This window comes from Trachurus trachurus, assembly GCF_905171665.1.
Source record: "Trachurus trachurus genome assembly, chromosome: 1".
Classification (NCBI taxonomy): domain Eukaryota; kingdom Metazoa; phylum Chordata; class Actinopteri; order Carangiformes; family Carangidae; genus Trachurus; species Trachurus trachurus.
This window is the reverse complement of record NC_139891.1, coordinates 19461842-19484867: the sequence shown is the minus strand read 5'-3', so window position 1 is coordinate 19484867 and position 23026 is coordinate 19461842. Positions and strand designations below refer to the sequence as shown.

The following is a 23026-nucleotide window of genomic DNA, read 5'->3' as shown; positions in this document are numbered from 1 at the left end:
GTGATGTTCAGGTCAGATTTTGGGGAGGTTCCTTTTGTCTGAGCAAAAGTCTGTTGATATGACTCAGTCTTCCTTATGTGAAGTTATCATGCACCTAAAACAGAGAAGGCTATTTAAACATAGGGTGATCAGTTAACAAAGTGTTATTTTAATTAATATCTGCCGTCCAGGTTAAACCTTATCACATATAGTGTGTGAGTGAATATCACAGATGGTCCACAAAGATTTTCTATGTGCTGCAAGAAGAGACTTGAGGTTCATGGTGGCAGCGCACCTTGATTTGGCTGTTCACTGCTGTCTTTAATCATTCAGCTGATTTCATTCAGCTGCAGCCACAGATAACGAGGCCCCTGGCTTGACAAACGAGGTGGACATGAAATAGAGTGTGTTACTTAAAAATGTATAGAGACATTTATTATATGTTTGTTCATTTTTAGACGTTGCTGTATTGCTTAAAAATATAAAATAATGTTAATTTCTAGGTTTCATTTTTAATAAGATGTAAAGGGAGATGTATGGCCTTTTTCATTGGAAAGTGTGGCTAATGAATTGTGCTATATTACGTAAATCAAACTTCTTTGAGTAGCATTAAGACTTTTTTCATATTAATGTGATACTTCCTCCCATTATAATGAATCATAGTAGAGTTAAAGTCGACATGCATCAGAAATATCTTATCATCCATTACTATCCATTATCTGTTACATCAAATTCACATGATACCCTATATGAAATCCATGTAATCCAATTGGTTTCACATTGGCTGATCTATGGGGTTGTTTGAATTTCACATGTTATCACATAAGCCTCACATGTTATGCCATAGGTTTCACATGGGTTGATGTATGGGTTTCACACATGTGAATTCATTTGGGTTTTACTGGTCATGTCCAGTAAGTGAAAGAACACTCTGATGTACCAGTAGATTTGTTTTTGCATCAGCTGGGACACGTTACGTCACACTGATCCATGAAATCTACTCTGCCCATATGCTGACTGTACACAACTTCATGAAAAAGGGCCTTTGGGTGTCGAATGTCTTTGGCCAACACAGGAAGAGACCATGTGGATCACTGAACTGTCCAACCAGTGATGACAGTGACGTTTTTCTGCCCAAAACAAACTCTTGCTGTTATTATCACAGAGGCACATGTCTACATTTGCAGCCACTCCCATTTGACTGACCTGACCCCGTCCAGCTAACCTCTGATACATTTCACTGCGCTGTGCTGCATGTATCCAGAGGTCGCTGCTCTCAACCACACTGTCACACACCAAGGTTTGAGTCACAGTTTTTTGGGATGTAGCCTACTGCTTGAAAGACAGTTGTAATTATGTAAAGATCTGCCTCTCAATCGACTGAAATTCTTCAGGATCAACTGCATGGTTTTTCTTGAGTGCAGTTAACACTGGCCTGGGTAATTATCAACTGAGTGAGTGAAATGCAGAATGTGCTCAAACCTGTTCACTGCTCACAACGGGTCCTTTAAACACACACAATGTATAGTACGGTCTACTGGATTTTGGAAAAAATAACAAAAATATGAAATCATAAAGGTCTTTATTTTAAAAAGGGTAAACTAGTAAAAGAAAAAGGAATTCAAATTATTAAAGGGATTTTAGATTTTGGTCCAGTCAACACATGATTGATGTGAACATGTTACATAGTACACAATTAGAGAATATTTATGAGGAGAAAACAAGAGCTTCCTCTATAAGATCAAGGTGTAAGTGGATAGAAATAGCTACAAAATGTTCAAATGGGGTCTAAGGTTTTTTTTTTTAAATTTGCATTAGGCTATAACAACAAACCAAATTTTAAATAGGCCTAGACAATAATACAAAGCCTCCGTGTCAGAAGGTGGCGGTAATGCACCTTAAATCTCTTTGTAAGGTTCCTCATAACTCCAGCAGAAGAAAAAGCTGAACTGTATGACAGTAGTTTATGACTCCCAGCTGCAGTTTGTCAGCCGGGGCTCACCGTGGACAGGACAGGACCTGTGCGGCCACACCGAGCGACCACAGCGGGGAACAAAGGGCCGGGGTCCGCAGCAGGGAGACCGCAGCTTCACCCGGACACAAGATGAGTGACACCACCGTGGACTCGAGCACGCTCTGCCTCTTTGATGTTGACGGCACGCTGACTGCCGCGAGACAGGTAGCCTACAGCTAAATCTGTGTGTGAGAGTGTGTGTTCACACAACTCATCTTACAACTAACTCTCTGCACTTACACATTTAACTTTAGGCTGCTAGAATAATAGTTTGGCAACATCCGGCTCCACGTTGTCATCGTCATCGTAATTGGTCCGAGTGACAATTCGCTCCGTGTAGAAACATGGTTCCGCTTTAACTCCTGGAGATGTGTAAATAATCAGTCGTGAGGTGTCAGGTATTCACATTTTGTCCCATTGTAACCTGGGTGTCACTTCCGACTGTGTTTTCATCCTCCGCTTGACACTGAAGTGTTAATAAAGTTTGATTTGCACTGATTTGATGATGACCAACGTGAGCTCCTGGTGACTTCAAACAGGTTATCCTACTTGCTATAACGTTAGTGTGTATTGAGTGAGCACAGTAAACCTGTGTGACCGCCAGGGTTCAGATTGCACTGTATATTTCCATTGCAGTAATGCTGCATCACCAGTTTTAGGCTCAGTTTCACTGCTGCAGGCATGATGTCACTATTTGTGACAGGCCAGGTATATTGTTCCTATAAATAATGGGACAATTATCGACTCAAAATTGAACTGTGAAGAAAAGAACAAGAATTTCCTCAATCAATAAGCTGATTGGATGAGCTCATAATGTATACTTGACAGAAGATATCCAGATTCATTTTAAATGACAACCTGTAGCATTTAAATAATGTTTTTTCCCCTCTGGACAGTGGTTTTTAGTCACAAGGTCTATAAAAACAGCTTCATACCAGCTGCCGTTACACTGCTAAACAAGCTGTAAAATTTGTGAATTTGCCTAAGCTCTCTTTGGAGCCTGTATTGATAATTTCCTATTTATTTATAGTTCTTGTTTTATTTTGGGGTTTGGTTAATGCAGTTTAGATGTTTTTATTGGTATTTGGTATTAAAAGTATTGTCATGTTCAATCCTGTGTATCGGTATATGTGGTGTCTGAGACTGTGAGTGGATGCCTTGTACATTTTTGTACCTTTTTTTTTTTTTTACTTTCAACTGTGAACTATCTAAGGGTATAAATAAAGTAACTTGACCTGATCTGGCTCGAGGAGAGGGCCTCAGTTCCCCTATCCCAGGCGAGCTAGCACAGCTCCATGTCCTCCGGATTTAGCTCCTCTGAAACTTGGTGTGCTGTTGGGAAGGTTTGATGATCATACTGCAGATCTCGGTGTGTGAACTTGTTCCAGATGCAGCACCATCAGTGTTTGGACAGGGATTGTCCAGAAAGACAGTGACTTGCATGTTTTTTCTCTATAAAGCTCAACTGGAAATAATTCAGCTGTAAAATACGGTAGTTAACTGCAGTAAGACACTCATCATACTAAATGTGTTAAATCTAACGAGCAGTCTTTGCGACTGCAGCGTGGCCTAATTTGCATTATTGATTGATATTTATTTTTGTTTGAGCTATCACTTGGATTAAATCTAGTTTCTGCCATGTGTTGCAGCGTGCCACTCCAGACATGTCAGAGTTCCTTGAGAAGCTCAGGGCTCGGGTTCGAGTGGGAGTGGTCGGAGGTTCAGACCTGGTCAAGATCAAGGAGCAGCTGGGAGACGACGGTGAGGCACACGCACCTGGACACCTGCTGCAGACCGGTGATTTATTTACCACTTCTTATGATGATGTCTGTTTGTCCCTAGTGATCCAGAGAGCGGACTACGTTTTTGCTGAGAACGGTCTCGTGGCCTATAAGAATGGACAGTTGGTTTCTATCCAGGTGAGACTGATTTAATGTGTCCATAGTTACCACACCCAACCTCACACACATGTGGACCTGTACCAGCAGGGCTAGGTATTATATAGGTTATAATCATTCAGATTTCTATTAGGGGTCCAAGCAGCAGCCACTACTCAAGCACCAGAAATGATACCAATTGACTACATGTTGTCAGGTAATAATTAATTTAGTTTTCATAATCATCCTAGAAATGGAGCACAGCTTAAGTTTTTTTTATCTTAATTTCAATTTCAATTCATGTTTATCTTGGCTTCAGAGTTGTTCTGCTGTAAAATGACTGACATCTCATCAGTTATATCCTCCTGAGGACTTTTTATTCTGTCACTCCGTTTAGAGTAACAGTTTCTCAGGTGGTTAGTCTGCTGTTGTGTTTCTTTGTTTTTTACTGTCCTTTGTGTGTTTCTTCAGTGCTGTCAACATCAGTGAAAATGAGGGTTTATCCTTGATGATTCATTGACACTTTAAAGCAGGCACGTCCAAACTATTCCACAAAGGGCCGTGTGGTTGCAGGTTTTCATTCTAACCAAGCGGCAGCACACCATTGGTCACAAAATAACCTACCCACCTACTCCAGATTTAAAAAGACAAGTAACATCATTAAGATCTGTTTTACCCTGCTGCTCCATAGTTTGAGTAGGTTTCCTCGATGCGCTGTATCATCTCATGTGACAGGAAGTTTTCTTTGTCAGTCCATACAGGCTCATATGGGTGAAGAGCTGCTGCAGGACTTCATCAACTTCTGTCTGAACTACATGGCCAAGATCAAACTACCGAAGAAGAGGTACACCCCACATCACATCATCATCACCATCATCTTCATGAACATGTGTTTTGTAGTTAAACAGTTGTATAACTGATGTGACGTTGGCGGTGAACAGGGACTGTGACAGCACAAGATCTTGATGGACACTTGTGGACATTGGTCCAGCCTCATGGGACTGATGTAATGTTGTCTATCTTGCAGGGGGACGTTCATCGAGTTCCGTAACGGCATGTTGAATGTGTCTCCTGTCGGTCGCAGCTGTACGCAGGCGGAGAGGATCGAGTTCTTTGAGCTGGATAAGGTGACACACACAGTTACACAGTTGAAGCTGAACCCATCAACATTTGACATAACGTAGGTGTCTTTACAAAGGTGAATGTCTGATCGACTGTCTTTGCTTCATCAGAGGGAGAAGATCCGAGAGAAGTTTGTATCCGTGTTGCAGGAGGAGTTCAAAGGAAAAGGACTCTCGTTCTCAATCGGTGAGTGAACATCACATCACACCGGCCATGGGCTGAGGCCCGTCACACGAACATGTCATGTTTTTTCTGGATTGTGACCTCAGATGAACTCGGGTGCCCTTTGGCTGTTTTCCTCATTGTGTTGTGAATGTGTGATTCCTCTGCAGGAGGCCAGATCAGCTTTGATGTGTTTCCTGACGGCTGGGATAAGAGGTACTGTCTGGGCATCGTTGAGAAGGACAGTTTCTCCACCATCCACTTCTTTGGAGACAAGACCAAACCTGTGAGTAATGTCACGTAGTAACGTGTATAGCACACTTGTTAATGGAAGAAGACCAGTCAGATACTTAGAGCACTGTATCTGTACATGTTTATTTGCATATAAAGCAGGGAAATTACAGTTTATCAAAAGCGATCAATCAAGACACATACAGAGTGCATTTAAAAGCAGGTGTAAACAGACATAGCCTAGTGGTATTTGTTTGTTTGTAATGTTTATTTCGAATATGAAAATAGTAAAAGGCTTCCTGATTTGCTACTGAGCAAATTCTTTTCCAACACAATATAAAATGAACACTGAGGAAGCAAAAAATAATTTAAAAAAAAAAGGAAAATAAGTGACATATTTAACTGTGGTTAAATACCACATCTGAGGTGAAAAAGGAAGTCCGCACACCAAAAGTAGCTCCTGTGAGTTTTTATTAAGTGTAACGTTTTGGGCCCCTGCCCTTCGTCAGACATGGAGAGGAAGTGAAGACACACTGTCTTAAGTCATCCCCTAGGGTCACCTGATGCAATCAGGCGTAGTGAGTAAACCACAGTTGTAAACAATTATACATATACTTTTGATCTCAATGCATATAATACAATAAAAGTCAAATCAAATGGAAAGTACTATATAGAAAATATTTACCTGTGCAGATAAAAACCGAAATGCACACAAATCCAACACCCTAAATGGCGCATGAAAAACATCAGGCATAGACCATCATAAATTCATGATGCATTAAAGGGAAAAATGTTCTGTAATATGCGTTTCCAAAAAATATAATAACTATCCACAGCACAGCAAGAAGAGAACGCAGAGAAACCTGCGAACATAAATACCACATCTGAACAGGCCCAAAAGCTACAGACAGACTGCTATGTTTTCATTCTCAAATGGCATGTGAAAACAAAAATTATCTGATGGGCACACTGAGCATGCGTGAGTTGGTGTAAACAGGATGCAGATAGTCTTCTCTGCAGTTGAGTAGTTGCAAAAATACCACAAACAAGGAGCAGCAAAGTGCTTCAGTGTTGAAATTAAGAATTTAATAGCTGCAGTGAAGAGAACTAGGTCAAAAACACCTTCATTTTATTGTGTTTTCACCAGTGGTTGTCATGGCAGGAAAAAACCCATCAGGGAGTGACATGAGCACCTACGTCATTATTTCTAAATGTCTCAGTTTTTGCCCGTCCAGACAATGACGCACCCCAGTGCATTGTGGCAGCAAAAAAAGTGCGTTTTCAACGTAGTAGTAGTAGTAGTGTGGACGTAACAGACACCAGGTGACACCTACAGTCACGTGAGAAATGAAGGGCTTCGGTTGGTCCACCGTCAGAGACCAGCTGCTTTTACAATGTTTTAAACAGATGATCTGCCTCACCTGTAGACCAGCTGAACTGGCTTCTTCCTTTGGGTGTTAACTTTGATCAACTGTAGCTGATAGTGAATCATTATAATAAAGTTTTACACCCATGATGTTGATATGTGTGTGTGTGTGTGTGTTTTTCAGGGAGGAAACGACTATGAGATCTACAGCGACCCTCGGACCATTGGCCATGAAGTCTCGTGTCCAGAGGACACGCGGCAGCTGTGTGAGCAGCTGTTCTTCTCCTGACAGAAGATCCTCTGGTCATCATTCATGTCAAGATCCTCAGCTGAGCCGACATGATCGTGTCTGTGATGATGAGGAGGAGACTGAGGAAGGGTCACTGACAGTGGAGACGTCTCTGGGTATCTTTGGTTGGGTTTCAGAATCAATAAAATCATTTTCCAGTATGATTCTGAGTTGTTGGTAAAAACCGAAGCTTGAGCAGCAACTCGATGGTGACGGGTTAAAAAGAGACTGAATGAACAGGACAAGTCTCCACGTACAGGTCAGAGGTCACGGATGAGGGTTTTTGTTTTAATCTGTCACTGTCTAAACTTTTTAAAGATTCATTTAACTTTTAAATCTGACAAATCAGTTTAAGGCCTGAAACATTGGGGATTTGTGTCTGTGTACTCATGTCAGCTGATCCGATCTGATCCTGAATTAGCTCCCACGTGACCACTGAGTCTGGGTGGTGCTCACTTAGGCTGCGTCCACACTGATCACCGAACATCTCATCTGAGTCCAGATCTCTGTCCCGTCACACTGAATCGACCACAATGGGACTGAGACTCTGAAAAAACAGGCATCTGTGTATATGTATTGAAATCTGACTGTGCTGAGGGCTCGACTGTCCATGGCTGGAGCATTCACGGTTATTATGGTTCTTGTTCTTAATGTTGTTGCTTTTTTTGTTTGCAATAAAATAAATTAATTTAAAATGTGCTACTTTGACTCTCATTGGTTGCACTTTATGAGTAACAGCCTATTAATGCTCAAGGCTACTGTGTACACGGATGCAGGAAGCTGCTCTGTTGATACAAGGCAGAGCAACAACAACCACAAAAAAAACAGCTGAGTCACTGAAAGTCTAAAAGCATCAGAGAGTTTAAGGTGCTGGAGCAACACTACTATACACTCCAACATGTAGATAAAGCTGATGTAATTCAGCAGTCCTGCAGTAAATCCTCCTTCAAGGTTAAACTGTTCAGTTTGTATTTAAATGTTTTTAGACCATTGTTGATTTAACTGTGTGCTCATTGTGGAGTGTTTAGTGTGAGGTTGTTTTTATCTCAGTGTGATTTGATTTGATTTGATTTTAGGGATGTCACGATTACTTGTTTTCACCATTAATCGCGGTATTAAATGCCACAATTAATTGATCGTAAAGATTAAGGTTAATGCACAGATACCGGTCCATTTACCTAACGTAACATTGATTTGGTAGGAATTTAAATGTTAGGGTGTCATTTGTAATAAAAAAAAACACACAAAAAAAACAATAAACAATAAAAAATGTTAACATTTGGTATAGATGGCCATGTATGACCTGAATATTTCAAACATTTCCTCTAGGGGATTAATAATTGTTCCTTTATTAATAGATACTTGAAATATTTTGTGTAAACGTATGAGTAATGTAATTATATTTTGACTGTATTTGATTTTACACATTCATAGTGTTGTGAAATTAATTAAAGCATATTAATCGTGATAATCGTGTCAAGAAAATGTATAATCGTGACATCCCTATTTGATTTGATTTGGGTTTTTTTTGCGGGCGGGCGGCATTTCTGCTTGTAATTGAACAGTTGGAGAGAGACAGGAAATGGGCAGACAGAAGACTGTAGCCTATGTACATGTACGACATCCCATCTCAATGTGATATTGAAGGAAACTTCAGACTCAGTGTGTTACACTTCTGTTCCCTTTAACTGTGTTTTTATTGACACATCACTGAATACACAACACACACATACAGCACACACCACAGGCTACAGGGACATGTATGAGAGGGAGCGGAGATCCAGAGCCTCGGTCAGTGACGCTGGTTTTACATGGTCCCTCTTGTCAGTCAGTCAGAGAACCAGCTGATGGACCACTGGGGTTTATCTCCTCTCTCTCTGTCTCTCTTTGCTGGGTAAAGGTCCAGTCAAGTCCTGTATCCACGACACGAAATCCGAAAAGTCTCACAAAAGTGGACCACACAACACCTGTGCCTCTCCAGTCCCATTATTGTAGCAAGTGAATCTTTACCAGTGGTAAAACAACTGGAGCTTTAAATACAGTAACAGATCAGCTGTTCACAGAGACCCACAGTCGGTCGGACGTTCTGCTCGTGGCTGATTCAGGGACAGTCGTTCTGACTGGAAAATAAAATGCCATTTTGTGCAGAAGTCTCATGGGGAGGGCTGCTGATTCCCAAGCTGAAGATAAATCGTGTTAATGACTTTAAGTTGTTGGCAGAAACAGCTGAAGTCATACGAAGACATTGGAAAAAGGGAAAGAGAAAGAAAAAAAGGTAAAAGCAGTGACAGAAGGTTGAATGGGAAAAAAACAAATGAGGCTGTGAAGTTCCTAATTTTTAAGGCCAGATCTAAGTGAATTACATTTTTTTACAGTAAAGTAAGAATGTGTAGAAAGAAGCTGAATGAATCAAGATCTGAGTGTTTGTCTTCCCTCATAGCTAAACTACATAGTTGAAGGAACAGCTGGAGCTTAACTGCAATGATGAATAGATGACCTGTGCTGCTGGGATGTCGGTTTGCTGCTACCAGGTAAATCTGTGTGTGAGTGTGTGTATGCATTTGCTTATCTGTGTTTCTGAGTGATCGTGTGTGTGCAGTCTAATCAGCTGATCTGTATTAGGAATCACCTGTGTAGCTAACTGTAGTTAATCTGTGCTTCTTTAGCAATCGCACCAAAATATCAGTTGGACATGGTCTCCATGACTACAGAGCCCCTGAAGTCATTGCCAGGTGGTGTTTTATCTTATGTAGCGCGCACAAGATATGATAAATACCACCTCGCAGGACTTAGAGTAAGGGGGCTCTGTATCCTGACAACACCTGGAACAACATGTGACAAGTTCAACAGGATAAATATCACCATGTCATGTTACACACTGCTACAGAAAAATGTATTTCACACTGAAGCATAAAGAGTTCAGACTGAATCTGTGACTGTGACTCCATCGGAGCGGAGGAACCACTCTGATCCGAACTGAAAACCTGCATGTGGACCATCAGAGGCAGGTTTTATGGACTGATGTGGTTTAAGAAGAGGCTCAAAGACAAAAAGCTTCATCTGAGTCTGGGTCCAGTTCCAGTGTTAAGACCTCATGTTTGTCTGTAGCAGCAGATCCAGTTTCTAGAAGTACACACATCTGCACAGCCCTGGTCCCTGTAGACACTAATTATATCTATGTAACTATAAGTATATTACTACTGTAGTGCTGAACTCACTCACAGGCCCTCACACCTGACTGGGTGCAGACTGGACCGGGGTCATAATGGTGAGGTATGACTCAGCATTATCTTTATGATATGATGTACAGTACCTCATCAAAGTGTAACTATGATGGGGGGGGGGGGGGGGGGGGGGTGAAGCATCACAACTATGCAGACACACTGAACTTCGCTGTCCTGAACCATGTGTATCACAGTAACAGTTCATCCCTGAAACTAAATATAAAACAACAATAAAAACAATGTCATGTATAAAAAACATCCTCTCAAATTAAAATGCAGGAAAACTGATGTTTCGCCCTTTAATAAGACAGAAAACATAAGAAACTCAGTTTCCATCTTTAACGGAACAGTTTGGGTTTTTCGATGTGTAAGGTAGTCATAAATAGACGGCACATGACCTGCAGTAGATTCTTTTCATTTCATTTCAAACCTTTATCTATTCAGGGAAGCCAATTGAGAGCAGGCTCTCTTTTTCATTGACGCCCTGATTACAAAGATATTATCATCAGCAGACTTCCAGTTAGGAGGTCTGAGCAACACTTAAAATGCCTGTGAAACAATCCAATATTATTTATATACAATATTTTCAGCAGTTTCCAGCATCTTCCTGTGGAAACGACACTTTCTTTTGGCACTGCAGTTTTTTCAACCACTGAATCACTGCATTCCTACGTACAAGCACATCTACAGAGCGCCCTCCTGTATCACGCTGCTGTCTGATTCACTCAGCTGACCTGCAGCTGTTTGGCAACACAGTGCACTATGTAGCTTTGCTTGTACATGAGGAATACAGTGAACATTTAAACCAATATATTTGTGTCAGTGCTCATTTTCAATAGTGTCTAAAACATGTTTTTTCTCATGGCCCTGCCACTCTGATCAGAATCTACTTCAGCTAATGTGCCATCTGTATATGAAAACCTCCCTCAACCCTTTGTCAGAAACCCTGATCCATCCCTTTAATCCCCCTCTTCCTCTCCAGCTGTTTAAATAAATATTTGTAGAACTCTTGTCATTTCTTCTGTCGCCTTCACCCTGTTTTTGTAGCAGCACAGGCATCCCTCATTCCAAGTCCGGGTCCTTGGCGTAATCCCCGCTGCTGGACGAGCGGCTGCTGAGGTCGGCTACGCCCGACTCCAGGTCGCTGCAGGCGGACAGGTCCTCGAGGTCGTGACTCTTCAGCGGTGGTTGTGGCTCGATCTGCAGGTTGAGAGCGGGGTTCTTCTTGGCCTGAGTCTTCTGATTGGCTGCTCGACGACCGGTGTCCCGTGCAGAGCTGGTGATTGGGTCTGTGTAAATGGTGGGTGGGTCCGGCCCACAGTGTCTCTGCGGCAGGTGGGTGGTCCTCCTCCTCCTCCTCGGAACCTCAATCTTCTCCCATGTGATTGGCCGCCCTGTCAGGACTGATATCCTCTATACAAGGGACAGAGACACAGGAGCGTTCAGGAACTGGTCACAGCAGCACGTCACGTCTGCAGCCTCACCTGTCTCTCTGCCTGTCTACCTGTCTTTCTCTCAGACGATCTGTCTTTTTGTTAAAGGGATAGTTCACCCAAAATTTAAATTTCACTCATTATCTGCTCACCCTCATGTCGACTAAGGGCTGGGAGAAGTTTCAGAGTCCTGAGTATTTGTCCATATAATGGTTGTGAATGGTGCTCACTTTTCTTCGTTCAAAAAGACACACCAAAAAAACATCCAAATACCTCCATACTGCTCGTCTGAATGTCCCTCTTGTATTGAAGCCCCGACATGAGAAATTGTTCCGCCGGTGCACTGACACAGAAAGAGCAGTGAACTGAGACAATGGGAGCTTCCGCTACAAACAAGCTTAAAATATAGACTTATTTAATTTTTTTCCGAACAATTTCTCATGTCGGGGCTTCAATACAAGAGGGACATTACAGACGAGCAGTATGGACGTATTTGGATGTTTTTTGGTGTGTCTTTTTGGACAAAGAAAAGTGAGCACCATTCACAACCATTATATGGACAAATACTGCTGCGTGGACCCCCCGTAACTCTGAGAAGGCACGGAGGACTCTGAAACTTCTCCCAGCCCTTAGTCGACATGAGGGTGAGTAGAAATTAGAATTTTGGGTGAACTATCCCTTTAATCTTTTACTGTCGTTTTGTCTGTCAGTCTGTCTTTTGAACTGTTTGTCTGTCTTGCTCTATGTCTCTCTTTGTGTCTGTCTGACCGTCTCCCTCCCCATCTAGCTGTCTGTTATTTTATATATTATTATATAAAAACTGCTGAACTTATTTGTACAAGACTTGGTGGAATGATGGTATGTGGACGAGAAGATGAGATTACATGATGGATCCTGTAAAAGAGGCAGGTTTTTTGGAGTTGAGATCTGTGACTGTGTACAATGTGGTGTAGATCCAGTAATCAAAACCTGGATGTGTTTTATCTAGATTTGGACTGTCGTTGGTCTGGACTGACGTTGGTCTGGCCTGTTGTTGACCTGAGGTGATGGGGGTGTGTCTTTGTGTGTTGTATGCCTTGTCTGGAGCCCGGGTGGTGGTGGTGGTGGGCGGTTCCTCCTGGCGGTACCTCCTGGTGATTGGTCAGCTCCTCCTCCAACTGCTGGGACTCCTCCCTCACAGCGGACAGGAAGTCGACAGGTGACTGGCTGGGAGGCAATGACTTCTCCATGTGGTTGTAGAGACCTTTCCACATTCTGGAGACCAGCAGGGAAAACAAATGTTTGTTTTTAAAAGTATTTTGGGGGGGGCTTTTCGCCTTTAATTGATTGGACAGTTGAGAGAGACAGGAAATGGAGACGCAGAATGACATGCAGCAAAGGGTCTGTATATGGGGCGCCTGCTAAACCCAGTGAGCTATACGATGCCCCAAACAAATGGTTTTTGACAGCATTAGAAAAACTAACCTTTGTATTACAGGAGTGACATTTAAAATATCAAATACAGTATATATTTATGCAGTATTGTATATTATTATATCTTCATATTGCAATGACCCTTAACCCATGAGCAACTGTGGCTGTTTTGTCTTTTTAATCGTCAAACATACTGTATGTATCACAGGCTACAACTGCAGATGTGTGGGCTGTGTTTGCTGCAGAGACTCACTTGAAGCAGTAGGGGGTGGTGTTAGGTCTCAGGATGCCCTGACTTTGGCTCAGCTCGGCCTTGTACAGAGGGTTGGTGTAGTTGGCTCTGTCCTTCCACAGGCGCGGCCACAGAGAGTGAGTCCGTTCACGAAGTCTACACAAACACACAAATACTGTCAGGAAATGTATGTCACTGCACTGAGAAAAAAAGCATCTAGAGAGATGAGCACTGGTTTGGTTACAGACAGAGAGCTAGATGTCTACTTTATTAATCCCCTAGAGAAATGCATAGATCTATATCAGATATCCATCCATCATGTATGTATAGTTAGCATGCTAACTGTTAGCTGTCATGATTCAGCAGATCGTTCTCTGTAGGTTCATCACTCCTCTCCAGTGTCACAGATTGTTGTATTAAAATGCTGACAGCAGCTGCATTAAGGAGTTTCTTACTTCATGTCCCTGCGTTCCCTCTCACAGTTGCCCAGGAAGGTCCCATACTGACACGAGTAGACGTGTGTATGTACGGCGATGAGGAAGCGCTCGTTGAACTCGAAGGCACATGGGAACTGTTCTGACAGCTGCCACACACACTCTAGGAACTGATCGATGACGGGGGAGACCTCCTTGGGATCTCCATCCAGGTGGGCGTATCTGCAGGGACAGAGCTCTGTCTTTAATGTCAGTCCCCACAAACATTCACAAAACCTCCACTATGATAACGTAATTAGAAAATCATGAATGGTTAGTCAGGTCCAGAGGGCAACGGGTCCTCAAGACTCTCTCATGTCGTCGTGGCTCTTTGCTGAAAGGAGAACTGTTGTTCCAGTCTCTGATCTCCTGGACTCTGGATCAGATTTTCTTTCAGGATCTCTCTGTATCGGTCTCGTTCATCCTTCATCAGGTCCGACATGTCATGAAGTGTTCCCCAGGTGATCCATCCATTGCACCTCTGCACCTTTTTGCCCATTTATTTAATTGCAAACATGTGGGTGTGTTTTTGCATGTGGTCATTTATTATACATTTGTTCTAGATGTTCGTAGTTTCACTGCATATCAATTGTTGCCAATTGACTGGAACCAATAGAAGACAGTCATGAAGCTGGCAAGAAGGAACACGTGGAATCAGCTCATGTTGATTTCATTCTTCGTGCATCCGACCTTGAGTGTGGAAGATGACGTTTTTGTATGTTTGTGTTTGTAAATGAGGCCTCAGGTCTTCTCTAAATACAGACGTCATATTCTCATTCATATGCTCTTATTCTGAAGGGACATGTCACTGTCTCACATTCATGAAGTCACATGTGTCAAAATAAAATCCATGGTTACCGACCTGTGGGAGAACTTGTGTCCAAAGGAAACCCAGTCTTTCTCGATCAGCACCTAGAGGAGAGGAGGAAGAGAAGGGATGAAGATTGTAAAAGAGGAGCAAAGAGTGAGGAAGAGGAGTAACATCAGACAAGAACAGGATTAAACAAAGATAAGAACTGAGATTGCCATGGTGTGTGTGTGTGTGTGTGTGTGTGTGTGTGTGTGTGTGTGTGTGTGTGTTACCATCAGTCCTTTGATGGTCCTGTAGTGGGGGTCCAGCAGTATACTGGCCACAGAGCAGGCCTGGGCGGTCCGGTCCCAGCCGTCAGAGCAGTGGACCAGGACACTGACACCTTCATCAGCCACGGCCTGGAGCGAGACGGGGGCGGGGGGGTCAGAGGACGGATGTAGACAAGCAGGTGTAACATATCAAAATGTATTGTGTGTGTGTGTGTGTGTCTGTGTGTGTGTGTGTGTGTGTGTGTACACACCCTGGCTATGAAGACTCCAGCATCCAGTACGGCTTTAATGTGCTTGAGCCAACCTGAGTTCTCCAGACCCCACAGGAAGTCCGTCATGGAGGGAGCTCGCATCTCACCCACTGCCGGAGGAAAACAGGAGGACAAACTATGAGACTATGAGAGGAGTTTACTGACAGCAGCTCTTTGAGGCCCTGTTCAGACCTGGTTATTCACATCTCTCTCATGTGATCAGATCACAACACACCCCAGACACTTGAGATCAGATGCAGAGGTGGTCTAGACTCTAGACGACGCGTGTCAACACTCTGTTAGCAATGAGAATACAAATGCTTCCTGGCCACAATGACCAACTACTCCACTGATGTCCTCTGAGGCTCTGCCACAGTCTTATTAGTTGCATTATATTACAGAAACAGTTTACTATTTACATAATATGTCTATAATATTAATTGGATACTATGATAATAAATATAAATGCACATTTTACTGTTCTAAGTGGATAAAACCATGTTTCTTTGTAGGGTTGTGCACACCGCAACAATTTGCTCAACCATATAATCCACACACATATACCGGTACACACAAGCACAGTGATAATGGACCTGTCTGTTGATAGGTTATAGACAGCAACACATATATATTGATTTGCATTTAAAGTGATGAAGTGAGATCTGATCAGAAGTGGTCACTGGAGACGCATTTTACAACACCGAACTGACACTGAACAAAGCACTGATGTACTTTGAGCTAAACATTGGTGATAGGATCTGAATATGGACATTAATGCAGATCTGAACAGGGCCTCAGATTACCTCTGTACTCACTCTCTCTCTGTCTCTCTCTCTCTGTCTCTGTCTCTGTCTCTCTCTCTCTCTCTCACACACACACACTCCTTACTGTCGACGATCTTCTGCTGGCTGCTCCTCATCACATGGATATTCTCAATGCCGATGAATTGCAGCTTGATGTTGGTGTAGTGGTCCTCGTTCTCGTAGCCTTTACCTGCTGCTCGGTTGGCCATGGCATTCAACTGGACACACACACACACACACACACACACACACACACACACACACACACACACACACACACACACACACACACACACACACACATGCATATGTGAATATCTTCTGCTTATTCTTTTTTTTCTCTCTCTCTTTTTGCTGTACTTTCGTTCATTATTTTTTCTTGCTTTAAATTGTATGTTTAATGTTTCCAATGTTTACTATTTTTGGTTTTATTTTAATTTTTTAAAAAAAGTATGTTTTACAGTAATGTTTTTTTTTCCCGTTCTTACTGTTAAATGTTCTGTTTTTATGTAAAGCACATTGCGTTGCCCCTTGGTATGAAATGTGCTATATAAATAAAGCTGCCTTGCCTTGCCTTGCCTATTGTGTATTTGTATTATTTTCCGTGGCTGTGTTGGTCTGTGGGTGAGTGTGTGTGTGTGTGTCAGTGGTGTGTATGACCTTGGGCCTGGTGTCCACCACGTAGATGTGGTCACTGCCAGGGTTGGACTTCATCACAGCTTGAAGCATCATCTCGTCCTCCTGACAGCGTCCACTGAAGCCTGAGAGAGGTTGACTACACCGACACACTGTGGCCTGTAGAGCGATAAAGCATCATCATCACCACCATCATCATCATTATAAGCTCTGTGTGTGTGTGTGTGTGTGTGTGTGTGTGTGTGTGTGTGTGTGTGTGTGTGTGTGTGTGTGTGTGTCACTCACCAGTGTGTCCTGGTGGAAGTAGGACAGAGCAGGAAATCGTCCTCGACTCCTGAACCTTGAGCTGCCCACAATGATGTTGGGTGTTGCTGACTTTGGGACAAACAGCTCGGAGGGGTAGGAGTCACACACCTGAAGGGGCAGAGAGGCGCTTTCATACAGACGATGATGAGACCCTAAGGTAAGCCTGCTGCTACGCACAGAAAGATGATCTGGCCGATTCCCCCCTTCCGACCAAGGACAGAAATCGCCCGATTATCTGGTGGCTCTTAAGATTATTCTACAAGATTCTCTTGTGGTGTGAGGTGTGTTAAGAGTCAATTTCTCCTGACGATCTGCTTAGAAAATGGTCGGGGCCGACATTCGTAAATGTTAAACCTGTTAAATATTTACAATCATTGTTAGCAATCATTACGATCAATAGTCGTCTTGTGTGGGACGGTGTTCAGCTCACTTGGTAGAGCTGCCGCCCCATGTTGAGGCTACAGTCCTCGGGCAGCCCTTTCCTGCATGTCGTTCCCCCTCTCTGCTTCCCCGTTTCCTGTCCCTCTCTCCACTGTGCTATCAATTAAAGGTAATATAAAGCCCAAAAAATATACTTAAAAAAAAAAAAAAAAGCCGTCTTGTGTGTGGGAGAAGCTGACAATCCCGAGTCAATGACTCCGCGTATTGTGACAGGGAATTGAATGTAGCCTATAAAGACGCGAGCTGACTGAAGAACATGAAGCATAACAAACCATCTCCATGGCTACCATCAACAAAGCGAAATTCAAAGTACGTCAGATCACGTTTGATCATGCAAGATTTCTGGCGTGGGGGACAAGATTCTAGTGTGTCATAAGACAAATCTTTATGTGTGTGGTCGTCGTAGCACACCACACACAACACGATCAAAACTGTTCAATTAATGTGTGGGGTCTCTCACAGATAAAAAAAATCTGTTGAGATTTAGAAAATCTTCATGTGTGTACCAGGCTTTAGCCGAGCGTTGTGGACTTCAGTATCTGCCTCGTTTCAGAGAAATTGGTTGTGTTTTCTCTTTAAAACACAGACTGACCCTGTATTCACTGTTGGCTGCTGTCATCACCCACAGGTTGTTGGGAACTCCCATCCTCTTGTAGTCGGACACGAGGTCAATGAAGTTCCACGACTCCTCCCTCTCCTCTTTGTTCACACTGGGGTTAAAGGAGAGGCAGTACAGCTCACTGTACTTCTCTGCGAGAAACAGGACGAGGAGGAGAAGACAACCCTTTAATGAAACACATTAAACAAACACAGCGAAATGTAACACACACATTGACATATTAAATCACACTTCCCACTCAAAGAAAATAAATCAACTCTATTCTAGTCACCAGAATATCAGTTCAATATCTACAGAACCTGTTTGATCCCTTCTAGTTGAATTGTCATCTTGGTGTTTCACAGAAAAAGAACTGGATGAACAGGTCAGTGTTGTGCTACAGAAGAATCTGGGACCATAATGTGCAAGTGAAGGCACTAGTGATGTAAGAAAAGAGCCAGTGTGGGACCTCCAGCTGCCTGACTGCGGTGCCGATGCAACAAACCACCTTGACCACAGACGGGCAAACGGGCCAGAGCCAGTCATACAATCAGCGAACATATACGCACCTGGTCGAGACAACCTGACCAATGAGGCATGGACGTCCACGCAGTCTCTCTCCTGCGGGATCAGGATTTGGAAGACCCGGAAGTCCTTACAGTGCAGGATCAGCTGGCTCCCTACAGGAGTGGTAGGCAGCCTCTCCACGCTGCCCACCATGCTGTGCAACACCTGGAACACACACACACACACACACACTGCTCAGGTCACTTCTGACTCTTACATCAATCAGCATATAAAAACCATCACAAGAGAAGTGAAGGTTGTGGTGATGAAGAGAAGGAGGCAGGAGAGGAAAAAGCTGCTGCTTTGCAAAAACTAATGAGACCTATTTATTCCAGTAGAATACAGTACAATAGACACAGTTGGTGTCTGTAGACCATCTGACCCCCCACCCCGTCTTCATCGTTTATTCCAGTCCAGATGGACAAGGCCGACATCTGATCTGCCACAGTGGGGGAGTACTAACACTTAAGTTGGATAATGTTCACTGAAGAAGGATGGACAACTCCCTGCAGACTGCCCAACCCCCCTGTGCCTTGGATCACTTCTTAGATGTAGACTTAGACTTTGAGATACTTTATTGAAATTCAAGTATCCAGTAGCGCAGACATACCGGTACATATAATATAAAGGCATATAAGAGCAATATAACACAGAAAAGTAAGAAAAAAATATACACTATACAATGTATCCATATAAAACTATGTTATGAATAAAATACTAAAATAGAATAAATAAAGAAAAAAAGAAAAAAAAAACTGTACCAAATTAAATATGCATAATGTATAAAACTGTGCAATGGAAGAAAAAAAACAGTGCAAATGTAGCTGTGCAAAGAGTTGTTTGTTATTTTTGTTTCCCATGCCGTAGCTGAGCAGTGTTGTGCAGTCTTATGGCCTGAGGGGCAAAAGAGTTCTTCAGTCTGTCTGTGCAGCAGGATGGTGACAGAAACCTGTCGCTGAACGCACTCCTCCGCCTGGTGAGTGTGTTGTGTCGGGGATGGTGGGCCTCCTCTCTGCCACTGTTACCAGTGGCTGATATTACCCACATCAGACCCGGCCCTCCTCCTCACCAGCCTGTCCAGTCGTGCTGAGTCCCTCTTCTTGCTGTTTCCTCCCCAGCACAACACAGCATAGAAAAGCACACTATACTAGCGAGTCGAGTAAGAAGTAGAGGAGCTGCAGACCGTAGCTGCACTTCCTAAACTTCCTGTTTTCCTTTCATCTGAGTGTCACTATTGCAAAACCTCCTCTGTAAATCATATTTACAATCACTCAGGTGTCCCCTCACTAAATCTCTTTTACTTCCCCTAGAGCTATTGAAGCACTTTTGTGGTTGATGAAGGAGAGATATAGGACCAGCCTGCCAGTCGGATATGAGGGAGGTAAATAAATGTTGATATTACTACTGTATGGACATGAGGACATCATGGACACAAGGTGCTTCCCTTACCCACGTCTCCTTGCGTGTCTCAGGGTTGTTCTCGACAAAGATGGAGTGAGTGGCCGAAAGGTACAGTGTCCCGGTGCTGGGCTTCCTCTGGCCCGAGGACCGGTCCAGGAGACGCACATGTTCCACCTGACACAGACAAACACAGGTCAAACCTCAGAGACGGAAACATATACGCATTAAAAATATATTTTTTAAAAAGACAGAGAAGTCTGCACACTTACATCATCACACCGTAATATAAACTGTCCTATAAAGTGGCTAATAAGAAAATCTGGTTAATTTGATGACACACACACACACAAATAATGTTCTGGCATGTAGGAACAGCAACCACTCAGACCCTGATGATCGTGTGTTGATGATGTAAAGGAGGAGGAAAGGTTCACATATCAGAAGTAGCCGTCAGTAGTGGCACAAGGAGACTTGTTAAACTGTTAGTCTGTATTCACTCAGAGACACATGCAATGTAAGATGCACGATATTTCAGACAACACCAACCACCCTCTCCTCTGTACAATATTATGAGCGTGTCAGAGAAGCAGCTACAGCAGCAGGCAACATCTGATCTCACTGCACTGCAGGACAGAGAGGTTTCAGGAGATCATCTGTCCACACAGTGACCAGACGGTACAACACCTCGGCCAAAGGATGTAAGCTCATGAATGAACTCACTTAGTAAGCATCCTTCTTCGTTTTGTTGTCATTATTACATATTAACTGAATGGACAAACAGATTTGTTCATCCTGACCAGCCATCATTTCATGTCTTTGCCTGGTCAGCAGCAGCAGCAGCACACAGGAGGAAGATGGCGGTCACCAGGTCAACAGTGCTTCATCGTCACAGAGTGTCCAGCAGCAGCAGCGGCAGCCCTCACAATACCTCATCATTGTAATGGTTTACATTTATATCCTGTCTTGTGCTGGTATTTGTCACACACACACACACACACACACACACACACACACACACACACACACACACACACACACACACACACACACACACACACACACACACAGACTGTGATGTCACCGTGAATATGGTGGATGGCCGTTAACTGAGCAGGTGAATGAGCACCACACGGGACAGCTTCCTGCTGCTGGGCACATAGCCTACTGGTCAGTTATTGGTTAGTTATTAGTCACATACTGGTCAGTTATTGGTCAGTTATTAGTCAGTTATTAGTCACATACTGGTCAGTTATTGGTCAGTTATTAGTCACATACTGGTCAGTTATTCACATACTGGTCAGTTATTATTGGTCACATAATGGTCAGTTATTAGTCACATACTGTTTGCATACTGGTCACATACTGGCAGTTATTATTGGTCCAATACTGGTCAGTTATAAGTAACATAACTCAGTTATTATTGGTCCAGTACCAGTCAGTTATTGGTCAGTTATTAGTCACATACTGGTCAGTAACGTAAATTGCATACTGGTCACATACTGGTCAGTTATTATTGGTCAGTTATTAGTCACATACTGGTCAGTTATGTGTAACGTAAATTGCATACTGGTCACATACTGGTCAGTTATTATTGGTCAGTATTAGTCACATACTGGTCAGTTATATGTAACATACTGTTTGCATACTGGTCACATACTGGTCAGTTATTATTGGTTAGTCACATACTGGTCAGTTATAAGTAACGTAATGTTTGCATACTGGTCAAACGCGTGTGTGATCCTGCACCGTGCAACAAACAAATGAGTGTGACCGCAGAGCGAAACCACAGCAGCGGAGGGACAAAGACAAAGAGCCGAGTCATGGGCGCTGAGATGCCGTGAGTCGGTACCTTGGGCGTCCGGATGTGCTCCATCACTGACAACCAAAATGGAGGAGGAGGAGATGAAGAGGAGCAGCCCGACGCGTCAAGTGCGGTGCTTTTTCTCCCGGCAGCGGCTCAGAGTCGCTGAGCTGTCGCCTCATTAGCGATAACGACCTCCATGGTTTTCCTGCGTGGATCCGGATGAACCGTGGAGGAGGAGACGGGGTCTGGTCTGTCTGTGGCGGCCCCGCTGTCCTCCCTCTCTGTCTCTGACACCGACGCTGGTACCCGCGCTCCGCTGTCCCGTTAACGGCGCTAAGACACCCAGCCTCCGGTTGTCCTTTCAAAATAAAACCGGAGATGTGCAGGTCTTTCCCACCGTTCCCTGCCTCTGACCCGATCATAAAACACAGTGGAACATAACATACACTGTTTTGTTTGTATCCTGAGACATTTTGTTATTTTTTATTTCTATTATATTTCTATTTTTATTTTTATTTTATTTTTCGCCCTTTTGTTTCTATTGAATAATATAGAAACCCCCCCCCCCCCCCCCGTTTATTTTGCCATGTTGTTAACGAGTACCAGGAAGGAAACATTTAGTGCCAGTGTGGGGTCATTGCACGCAGAAAAGTGGGCCCATTTGCAGGCAGCCCAGCCCACTGTAGGCCCACGGAGGCATGTGGGTCCCCCACTATGGTCCAAATGGGGCCCAAATTTTTACTGCCCAAAGGCTTCCCAGACTAACAAAGTGGGCTCCCAGTGGTCCTTTGGAGGGTTTTTGAAAACCCTTATGGGACCCCAAAAGGGTAAAATTGCTGTGGGGCCTGCAGGGGCTGAGACATAGTGTGGGACCATGTGGGCATTGCTGGGTAAACCCTTTGGACTTGCCAACAAGATAGAGCCAACATAGGGGCCTCAAAGGGCAAAGGGCAAAGGGCATGTGGGCCATGTGTAGGCAAACCTGTGGGACCCACATGAGTTTAGTGTGGGTTGCCTGACCCACACTGTCCCACACAATGAACCCATATTTACCCAGAGTGGGCCCTGTACTGCATTGTTTGGTCATTGTTTTACTTTGATCTGTGTTTCTGAAAATCCTGTTCATGAAGTGGATCTGTCTTCAGACTGAACCCCTGACACCAATCCGCTTAGTTGAGGATTATTTCAACCCAAACATGATGATCCAAAACAACAAAATAAATATATATTTTTAAATGTTTGTAAATTTATGAAGAAATATAAATTAAAAGAAATACAGCTATCCGTCTGGAGACAGTGTTTTATTTTGTCACCCCACTGCCTT

The 23026-nt window shown here is 43.4% G+C and overlaps 2 protein-coding genes across 2 annotated transcripts; one reads left to right on the top strand and one right to left on the bottom strand.

Annotated features, from left to right (window-relative positions):
• The first annotated feature begins 1928 nt into the window (after nt 1-1928).
• pmm2 (phosphomannomutase 2) lies at nt 1929-7729 on the top strand. Its single transcript, XM_083985807.1, has 8 exons — nt 1929-2158; nt 3643-3754; nt 3836-3912; nt 4623-4714; nt 4898-4997; nt 5103-5178; nt 5325-5440; nt 6936-7729. The coding sequence occupies exons 1-8, from the start codon at nt 1946-1948 to the stop codon at nt 7038-7040; spliced, it is 891 nt and encodes a 296-aa protein (XP_083841933.1). The 5' UTR covers nt 1929-1945; the 3' UTR covers nt 7041-7729.
• Nucleotides 7730-11326: 3597 nt separating this feature from the next.
• Nucleotides 11327-21771, bottom strand: mtmr7b (myotubularin related protein 7b; the record flags this gene model as incomplete). Its single annotated transcript, XM_083972611.1, has 14 exons — nt 11327-11677; nt 12825-12951; nt 13364-13498; nt 13798-13998; nt 14678-14727; nt 14899-15024; nt 15147-15256; nt 16035-16167; nt 16610-16744; nt 16871-16999; nt 17925-18082; nt 18500-18662; nt 19947-20072; nt 21748-21771. The coding sequence occupies 14 exons, from the start codon at nt 21769-21771 to the stop codon at nt 11327-11329; spliced, it is 1968 nt and encodes a 655-aa protein (XP_083828737.1).
• Nucleotides 21772-23026: the final 1255 nt, after the last annotated feature.